Source organism: Vulpes vulpes, chromosome 7, assembly GCF_048418805.1.
Source record: "Vulpes vulpes isolate BD-2025 chromosome 7, VulVul3, whole genome shotgun sequence".
In the NCBI taxonomy this organism is placed as follows: domain Eukaryota; kingdom Metazoa; phylum Chordata; class Mammalia; order Carnivora; family Canidae; genus Vulpes; species Vulpes vulpes.
The window spans coordinates 4,714,926-4,726,036 of record NC_132786.1 but is presented as its reverse complement, the minus strand read 5'-3'; the positions used below and the strand labels follow the sequence as shown (position 1 = coordinate 4,726,036).

At 35.6% G+C, this 11,111-nt stretch overlaps 1 protein-coding gene across 1 annotated transcript in view; it reads left to right on the top strand.

Moving 5' to 3' along the window:
• The first annotated feature begins 6,041 nt into the window (after positions 1–6,041).
• LOC112934850 (protein FRG1) overlaps positions 6,042–11,111 on the top strand; it is a 46,372-nt gene continuing 41,302 nt past the window's right edge. The window contains 1 exon segment of the mRNA XM_072764942.1: positions 6,042–6,177. Within this exon segment, the coding sequence (XP_072621043.1) occupies positions 6,042–6,177 (136 nt within the window).

The window sequence follows — 11,111 nt, the reverse complement described above, 5'->3', positions numbered from 1 at the left end:
CTGGTATCTGCCTCAAACCCAGCTAATTTCATGTTTATCCCCTAACCCATTTCTTCAACTTGGCTTAAATTTACATAATCCTTGTTTTTCTTTCCAATGTCACTGGATCTATACATGTCCCAAACTAATACCTTATTGTTTCTCCAAAAATTTGCTTTTATGGATGTTAAATACAATCATAATTCTATCTGAGATAACTTTTATCAGTTTCTGAATATGTTAATCATTTCACCTAAAACAAACTAATTCATTTTATCCTGTATCCAAAAATCATCTCACTTTGGACCAAATACAAAAATTAAGAAAAACATAGAACAAATACTCTAAAATTGTTTCATGTATTACCATGTGTTTCTGTCTTATCAGAAAAAAAGTCATTACATTTCATTCATATCAAAGGAATTTATAATCCAGAGTAAGGATTATGACTTACTCTCCATTATAAAAAGTTGGCTGAAATTTATTTGAAATATTTTTTCATCAAATTATCAGAGCGTACTTTATTTGAATGGCATGTGTTTTGAGAGTTGTGTATAAAGAAGGCTTAAAACAGTTTTAAAGTCACAAATACATTCTTCGAAAACACTAAAATTGTAACTTAAGAACAATCACGTGCTTATAGAACTTTCTCTAAATTCTAATATCTTAAATTAGATCTTTGGTCTATTTGATCAAACCATAAACTATCATACTCAAGAACACATAGCAAAATCAAAATAGCCAAGTACATTCAATAGATATTCAGAACATAAACATACTTAATAAGTAGCACAGATTAAAACAAATGTGAATATCCTAGAATCGATGCATAATCACATTTTATTCTATGTAGTCTAGTGTCCGTAGCCTAATCCATACTGTGAAATATTATTGACACACTTAACATTTAAAGAAACAAGAAAACACATAAATATTCTGTTGAATTATTCCACTATTTTAACTTGATGGATTTGATAAATGTTTCCTGTTAAAACTGTAAAATTGTGTTTATTCAGCTTTCCAGTCAAAACAAATGTTGTTCTCAAACCTACAGGTTCAGTGAAGCTTAGGGAAATCAAATACAATCCTGCCTGCTTCATAAATTATAAGCAAAACCTGTGAGGTAATGGAAACCGTACCTTACTCTGGAATGATTCGTGATAGCAATGTGAAATGTCCATGCAAACAGAAGTTGAAAAAGAGCACAATTTTATTTCATAAACTGGGTGGCCCTCCCAGGGTAAGGATAACAGAAAATAAATGAAAAATTATTTCCTTTACTTCCAGTTAAACTAAGCATGCCAAGAAAATTGTAAAGATGAATACAAGAGTATAATGGTACATCTGTCTTTATGCCCAATTACATGCATCACTTTATAGGAGGAAAACTAAAACCAACCTGTATTGACAGAGGATCAAAGTCATGAGTAGAGCATTTGTTCAAACCTTTTTCACATAATTTGCTCTGATACTTTTGCAGTGCATCTGCATTACATTTTTTAGTTCATAAAGATACAATTACTTTTATCCTCAATATTCTAGTATATGCCATAAGGAACAAGAATACCAGAGTTATTTATTCTCTAATATATTACCAGACTCTGGAACTGTGTCTGGTGGATAGAAGATGCTAAATAATAATGTGATAATGAATGAGTGAATTTTATCTTTGATTGAGGATTCTTAAAGAATATCTAATTTTTTATTACACATCATACAATTATCATTAATTAATTTATTATTTAAGGGGAAATTTTTTTAGCCTTTGATTCCTTTTTTTTTAAATAAAAAAGGCAAAACTTCATTATCAGTCAAATGAAAATGTCCACTACTACCTGGCACAGCAAAAAATACAAACCCTTAAGTATATTCACTTAGAAACTTATTTATATCCTTGTCCATAACACATATGTACTGATAGAAGCACAATATTTTTTTTATTTTTAATAAAATTGCTTCAAAATTTCACAAGATCATAATTGTCTCCGATAAGTTTAGCAAGTGAAAATAAGAATTGAAGCTGAATATTAAGCTAAATTCCCTCCTGGTGCTGATTCTTACTAAAAAGTCTAGCATGAATTAGAGGGAAAAAAGAAAGACAACTATATGAATAATTAATGTACTTTTTAATATAAGCAATAGATATTTGAACAGCTAACTAGAAAACAGCATTTCATGGGCAAGAATGGATGAACAACCAAACTTTGGAATTTGTGCAGCTTAATTAATTTGTGCCAATTGATTAATTTATGTAGATTAATTTGTGCTGAGTAATGTATCTGAGAGAAGAAATGTAAGAGAGGGCTCCATGCAAAAGTCTGGGCCTTAGCAAAATTGTAAAGATAAATAAGATGGAAACACAATGTGATATTGTTAAGTTGGGAAAATTAGATATTATGCAATATTGTTAGGAAATAAGATTAGAGATGAAAGTAGTAAGAAATTGCCCTGGAGTCTAGGCAGTGGTAAAATGATGTAGAAAGTTATGTATCTCATTATAAAAAATGGATTTTCAATATGGATATTTCATTTTCAAAAAACTAACATAAAAACAACTATATAGTATGCTAGAATGAGATGAATGCCATTGAACACGTTTTTATGAAAGCAAAGCAAGAGAAGGTAAATGGAAAACACTAAAGGTTACAACGTCCATGCACAGATTAGAATTTTAAGAAAGTTGATTATAACAGTTTTGTTGACAAGGTGACATTTGACCACTGATAGGAAGTGAGGTGGTTAGCTATAAAAATGTCTGGTGAAACAGAATTCTAGAAAGAAACAACAAGTGCATAGTACAAAGGACACAAGGTCATCAACCTGCCTGCTGTGTTTTTAGGGATAGCAAGGAGGTTCGCATAGCTGGAGCAAAATGAATAGAGTATTAAGTAATCTGGTCTTACTAGGAACAATGAAGCCAGATCTTGTGGGATCTTGAAAGCCTTGGTAGACATTTAGGAATTTATTCTAAACAAAATAAGGAGCTATCACAGGTTTTGAGTAGAAAATGTTTAGCTTTTGATTTAAAAGAATTGCTCTCATATATTAAGAACCAACCACTTAAAAGCAATTCTAAAAGCAGGGAGGCCAGTTAGGAGGTCTTTGCAGAAATTCAGGGGAGATGATGGGTCTTTGCAGGGTGTTAGCAGCGGAGATGGGAAGAATGATATTACCAAAAAAGTACACGAATATGTGAATAGTATCAAGGTCTGAATATAGGACACCTTAATATGAAGAGGTCAGAGGACAGAGGAAGATCCAGAAAATAAGTCTGAAATGGAATAACAGGAAGAGAAACACAAGAGTGTGGTATCCTGGAAGTCAACTATGGAATGTATATGAAGGAGGACAAAGTGTTTAACTGGGTCCAATGTTGCTAATGGGTCAAACTAGAAAAGGACTGGACTTTTGAGAGTTGGATTTGTCCCTCTGGCAATACATGCTTGGTGGAATCCTGTGAGTGAAACATTACTGATTTGGATTTATTTACAAAAAAAAAAAAAAAAAAAGAGGTTTCTCCTTCTCTTCCTGAATAATTCAAACCTCAAACCATTAGGAGGAGCTTGATGAGATAAGTTTCTACATTGGTGGGAAGATAGTTACAATGGCTGAGAACAGGGTGGAAAAGGTGTTATAGAGGAAAAGGGTCCAGGGTATTAGACCGTATGTAGAGTTTTAAGGGCATCAAAGCATTGAGGCATCCAGAACTGAGTGTCAGCCTAAAGGTGGGATGAGGAAAACATTCACATATTGACAGTAGAAATAGCTTAGGGAGGGTGGCAAAGCCAAATGGCATGAGGAGGGCATGTATGCAGGGGAGGAGACAATGGTGGTTATCAGAAATAGGCCACACAGAAGGGGACTGCTAAAGAAATATTTTAATATTAATGAGAATGTTAAATGTTAGAAGTTTCTCACTATTAGAAAAATAAGTAACAGATAACATTAGAATAAACCCTACAAATTGATTGAAATTGGAGGTATTAGTATGAACTCACAGCTTCAATATACAGCAATAGATATATAGATAAAAGAGGACCTGGGTGGCTCAGTGGTTGAGCATCTGCCTTTGGCTCAGGTCATGATCCCAGGGTCCTGGGATCGAGTCCCACATGCAGGTCTCCGTGGAATTCTCCCTCTGCTTGTGTCCCTCCTCTCACAAATAAATATATAAAATCTTAAAAAATAGACATGTAGAGAAATAGCCATAAAAAGGTACACACACACACACACACACATTCCAGTTCTATCTGCTGAAGGAGCTTGAACAGAAACACCCTTAGAACAATGAAGAGACCTAGCACATGGATTTTTGTTTCCTAACATTATTTTCTACTAAAAAAGGTAAGCAGACACCTTGAGGAAATAGCAAACTCAAGGGCTAGAGCAGTTAAAGGATAAGATGAGCCTGGAACATCTTGTTCTGGAGAAGCAGTTTTCAGAGAAGAAAGCAAAAATGTTAAAAGGACACAGAAGCCAAATTAAATGCATTCCCATTGGCTGACCTTGGGCAATTTGAGATTAAAAATGATAGTAACAAACTATGATCATTTTTTTAAAAATAGGAAGCCATAGGCCAATTTGAATATATTGAATTGGATATCTTGAACATTTGTAAGGGACAAGATATTTCCACAAGGTCAAGGTAGTTCCCCACAAAATACTTATTGACTGACAAGAAGTCTGACAATTGAGAACTCTGACAAAGGATTTACTGTAACCAATAAGGGGACAGGTCAAATTGATGTACATCTTCATAGGGTGCAATGATAAAAACAGAATGAAGTGGGCAGGAGGATGAATTACATGGGTGCTGTGGAATAAGGAGAGTGCTTGTGATGAGTAAGTGATGAATCATAAAATTCTAATAAAACTAGTATTACGCTATATGTTAACTAGCTGGAATTTAAACTAAAACTTTAAGGAAAAACAATAGGAGTTAAGATGGTCGAGAAGTAGGGGGGCTGTACACTTGCCTCGGCCCTTGAACACAGTTAGATAAATCATTCTCAACACTCAGAAATCAGTCTGAGGACTGATAACAAACTGCATCTTGATTTGGGGGAGAGAAGAAGTACAGATGCTACAGAGGGGACGGGGCCCTGATCGTGGACAGAGGAGAGCGCAAAAGAGAGAAAGAGTGAAAGCAGCACACACAGGATTGCACGAGAAAAACTCTTCCCCAAAACCATTGGAAAAAGGTGATGGCTGACTACCATAATTTGTTTTTTAAGCAATGGAGCTCAAAGTCTGAAATTTTATAAATCTGCATAATTAGGGTGCCGAGATGGCTCAGTTGGTTAGGTTAAGTGTCTGCCTTCGGTTCATGTCATGATCTCAGGGTCTTGGAATCGAGCCCCAAGTTTGGCTCCCCACTCAGCTAAGAATTTATCTGTCCCCCTCTCCTTCTCCCTCTACCTCTGCCCCTCCACCTGCTTGTGCTCTGTCTCTGTCTCTCTCTTTCTCAAAACAAATAAAATCTTTAAAAAGAAAAGAGAAATCCGCACCATCATAACAGTTATACCTGGTGGCTTAGCAGTGCTCCTGTGGGCAGCATGATCTGAAGATCACCTGGGTCACAAAAGGAGAATGAGTTCCCCTTCTTGGAGTGCATCTGGGAGTGGTGTCAAGGCCTCTTTAGGAACAAAAGAACTTGTAGTGCTAAGGTGCTGCTATATTCACTAGCCTAGTAATAGGTACCAGCTGAGGGTAGGAAACCTTGGTGCCGGCCTCTTGCTGCACTTTATCATAAATTGAATCATTGCAGGGTCTGACTTCTGCAACAAATTGGCACCAGCCACAGTGCAGCAAGAACCTGCATGTTCCTAAAATATGAAGTTTTGAAACTCAGCAGTGTGCCCAAGATAAAATACAAGAGTACAGAACTGCCTGGCAGGGAGACAGCTCAGACACCGACAAAGGGATCTGATGGAAGCCAGAGACCAAGAGGGGTGACTTTGTGCTCTTCTCTGAGGGCATCCTGGACTGTGGTATGAAGGAACTTTCCACTCTGGAACAACACAGCAAGGTGATGCCCTTTCTTCCCCACCTGCCCATCAGCAATGACTGGTTTCAGTGAGCAACACAGTGCTTCCCAGTGGAGGTCAGAGCTGCTTACACCAAGCTCCTCTTCCTGTGAAACACACCTAGTTAAAACTTGTCACACAGTGAACAAAATCCAAACACCCCCCACTGCAGGTAAGAAGAAACTCAGCAGAGGACTGACCTGAGGGAAAGAGTAGCCAAACCACAACAGCCGAGTGTACTTTCTGAACCACCTCCTGAAGTACCAGTCCCAAGACAATATAGGACCTCTTCTTAATATGGCCATTACTCTTAGGAGCAGGGATACAACAGGCTTTCCTAACAATCGCAAAAACAAAAACAAACAAGCAAAAACAAAACAAAATAAAACAAAACAAAACAGTGACTTAGACAAAATGACAAGATGGAAGAATTCACCCCAAAGAAAAGAACAGGAAAAAGCAATGGCCAAGAATTTCACCAAAACTGATATAAGTAAGATGCTTGAATGGGAATTTAAAACCACAATCATAAGGATACTATCTGGGCTTGAGAAAAGCATAGAAGACACTAGAGAATTCCTTATTGTAGAGATAAAAGAGCTAAAAGCTAGTCAGGCCATAATAAAAAAAGCTATAACTTAGATGCAAAACCAATTGGATGCAATGAGAATGAGGATGAATGAAGAAAAGAAATATTTTTTTTTAATTTATTTATGATAGTCACACACAGAGAGAGAAAGAGAGGCAGAGACACAGGCAGAGGGAGAAGCAGGCTCCATGCACCGGGAGCCAGATGTGGGATTCGATCCCGGGTCTCCAGGATCGCACCCTGGACCAAAGGCAGGCGCTAAACCGCTGCGCCACCCAGGGATCCCTGAAGAAAAGAAATAAATCAACACTACAGAAGATAAAAATCCTGGAAAATAATAAAACTGAATAGTCAAAGAAAAGTATTGGATCAAGAATGTGGACTTAGGAAAAAGAAAAAAGAATGTGGACTTAGCTCAGTGACTCTTTAAAGTATAATAACATTCATATAATTGGAGTCCCAGAAGAGGAAGAGAAGGAAAAGGGGCAGAAGGTTTATTAAATCTTATTTTCATTATTTTTTATTTATTTATTTTATTTATTTATTCATGAGAGACACACAGAGAGAGAGAGGCAGAGACACAGGCAGAGGGAGAAGCCGGCTCCTTGTAGGGAGCCCAGTGTGGGACTCAATCCCAGGACCCCAAGATCACAATCTGAACCAAAGGTAGAGGCTCGACCACTGAGCCACCCAGGTGCCCCCTAACTCTTCTTTAAATGTCTGGTTGAATTCCACCGGGAAGCTGTCTGGCCCAGGACTTTTGTTTTTTGGGAGATTTTTGATGACTGATTCAATTTCTTTCCTGGTTATGGGTCCATTGAAATTTTCTCCTTCTCCCTGTTTCAGTTTTATTAGTTTGCATGTTTATCTGAGCCAGAGAACATTACCAGAAACACCAACTTTACAGGTAACCTAATTGCACCAAATTTGTATCTTATTCAATAATTACTCTTTATGTAAATAGATAAAATACTCCAATCAAAAGATAGGGTATTAATATGGATTGTTTAAAAAAAAAAACAAGACTTATCTATATGCTGCCTACAAGACAATCATTTTAGACCTAATGAATAAATAAATAAAATCTTTAAAAAGAAAAATAAAAAGAAGTTAATACCAATTTTTCAAATTGTTCCAAAAAATAGAAAAGGAAGGAAAAGTTCCTGTAAGATTTGAGTGACCTTGAATGAGTAAACTCATTCTACAGGACCAACATTACTTTGATCCCCAAACAAAAGACCCCACTATAAAGGAGAAATACAGACCAACATCACTGTCAAATAAGGATGCAAAAATTCTCATTAAGATACTAGCAAATTGATTCCAACAATATATTAAAAGAATTATTCACCACAATCAAATGGGATTTATTCCTGGGCTATAGGGGTGGTCCAATATTTGTACATCAATCAACATGACACACCACATTAATAAAAGAAAGGATGAGAACCATATGATCTTCTCAATAGATGCAGAAAAAGCATTTGAGAAAATTCAGTATCCATTCTTGATAAAAACCTTCAACAAAGTAGTGACGGAAGGAACATACTCAACAACATAAAGACTATATATGAAAGACCCACAGCTAATATCATCTTTCGTGAGGAAAAACTGAGAGTTTTTCCTCCATTGTCAAGAAAATGACATGGATGTCCACTCTCATCATTACTATTTAGCATAATAGTGGAAGTCCTAGCCTCAGCAATCAGACAACAAAAATAAATAAAAGACATTTGAATTGGCAAGGAAGAAGTCAAACTTCTACTACTTGCAGACAACATGATACTCTGTGTAGAAACCCCAAAATACTCCACCAAAAAAACTGCTAGAACTTATATACAAATTCAGGAAAGTCATAGGATATAAAATCAGGAAGAACTATTGCATTTCTATCCACCAACAATGAATCAACAGAAAAAGAAACCAAGGAATCAACTGCATTTGCAATTGCACCAAAAACCATAAGATACTTAGGACTAAATGTAACCAAAGAGGTGAAAGATCTATGCTCTGAAAACTATAGAATACTTATGAAAGAAATTGAAGAGGACACAAAGAAATGGAAAAACATTCTATGCACATGGGTTGGAATAACAAACACTGTTAAAATGTCTATATTCCCCAAAGCAATCTACACATTTAATGCAATCCCAATTAAAAAAAAAAAAAGCCACCAGCACTTTTCACAGAGCTAGAACAATCCTAAAATTTGTATGGATCCACAAAACACTCTAAATAGCCAAAGCAACCTTGAAAAAGAAAAGCAACCCTGGAGGTACCATGATTCTAGACTTTAAGCTATACTAATTTCAAAGCTATAATCATCAAGACAGTATGGTATTAGCAAAAGAACAGACACACAGATGAATGGAAAAGAACAGAAAACCAAGAAATGGACTCACAACTATGGTCAACTAATCTTCCACTCCAATGGAAAACAAAACAAAACAAAACAGTCTTTTCAACAAATGCTGTTGGGAAAACTGGGCATCTGCATGCACAAGAATGAAACTGGACCACTCTCTTACACCAAATACAAAAATAAATTCAAAATGGATGAGAGACCTAAATGTGAGACAGAGATTCATCAAAATTTTAGAAAGAACTGAGGCAGCAACTTCTTTGACCTCAGTCAACACAATTTCTTACTACACACGTGGTAGGAGGCAAGGGAAACAAAAGCAAAAATGAACTATTGGGACTTCATCAAGATAAAAAGCTTCTGCACAGCAAAGGAAACAACAAAACCAAAAGACAACCTATGGAATGGGAGAAAATATTTGCAAATGACATGTCTGAGAAAGGATCAGTATCCAAAATCTATAAAGAACTTTTCAAACTCAACAGTCAAAAAACAATCCATTGAGAAATAGAAGACATGAATAGACATTTTTCAAAAGAAGACATCCAGATGGCTAACAGATACATAAAAAGATGCTCAATGTTACTCATTATCAGGGAAATACAAGTCAAAACCACAATGAGATACACCTCACATGTATCAAAATGGCTAAAATTAATGCAAGAATATTATCCATGAAAAAAATGAAATCTTACTATTTTCAATGACATGGATGGAGCTAGAGTGTATTATATGAAGTGAAATAAGTCAGTCATAAAATCATAAATACCATATGATTTCATATGTGGAATTTAAGAAACAAAGCAGATGAACATATGGGTAGAGAAAAAAGAGAAAAAAGAGAAGCAAATCATAAGAGACTTAACAATAGAGAACAAACTAAGGAATGACAGAAGGAGGTGGCAGGGGATGTGCTAAATGGGTGCTGGGGATGAAGGTAGGCACTTGTGATGAGCACTGGGTGTTATATGTGATGAATCACTAAATTCTGCACCTGAAAACAATATTACACTCTATGTTAACTAACTATAATGTAAATAAAAAATTGGGGAAGAAAGCAGAGTATTACTTTCACAGTGGAAGAAACTAACTTGAAGGAATGCAACTGGAAACCAACCATGAGAAACAACACACAAGCACATGTTGTAAAACATTCTATAAAACTGGTCTACGCATTCACAAGTGTCTAGGTTATGTAAGTTAAAGAAAGATTGTACAACTGAACCAGACTGGAGAAAACTAGAGACATGAACACTCAGGAGAACTTGCAGTTCAGAATTATTTCCTTTTGCTATAAGGGCACTTTGAAACTACTGGAAGGACTTGAATGGGATCTGAAGATTAGATGGTAATAATAGACCATATAAACTTCTTGATTTTCATGGTTGTCCTGCAGTTATGCTTAAAAAGTCCTGGTGTCTAGGAAGAATACATTAAACTACACAGCGGCAAGAATGTATCATATCAACTACTTACTATCAAATGGTTTTGGGGGAAAAAAGTTTTATTTTTTTTATTATACCTGCATCTCTGCTGTAATTTTGGGATTCTTTCAAATAAAAGTAGAAGTAAAAAATGGAAAAAAGGAAATAGAAGTAGCAACTATAGATACTCATTGAAAGTTTCAACCTTCATATAAATATTCAAACAATCATACTGGAAGGTGGTGGTGAAAATAATAAAGCTCATTCATAATGATGTTGAAGACCAGGTGGAGATGCTTGAGGCATTTTAGGAGAGATTTCTAGAGTAAAAGATAAAAATTTTGAAGTTATGAAAATATAGTAATTAGAAATATATAGCAGATAAGAGTCATTTTATTTATGACTGAGTTGTCAAGGAAAAAAACTACTGATTTCTATAAATTAGGTATGCATAAGAGGTAAGGTAACAGGAGAAAGAGAGTTCCAGGACTATGTCATGTTTCTGGTTTTTAGTCCCAGCTTCACCTGTCTCGGTGTGATCTATGACAAGGTTCATGACCATAAATGTATATCCCAGTTTTTACAACAATAAAATGGAGATAATTAATCTCATCTTCAGAAAACTCAAATTATTAATTACATTCAAAAACATTAGGTAATGTAACTGACATCACGCGAGCCCTAGTGTTATCTTTACTGTAGTTATTAATCTTATAATTATCAAGACTAAC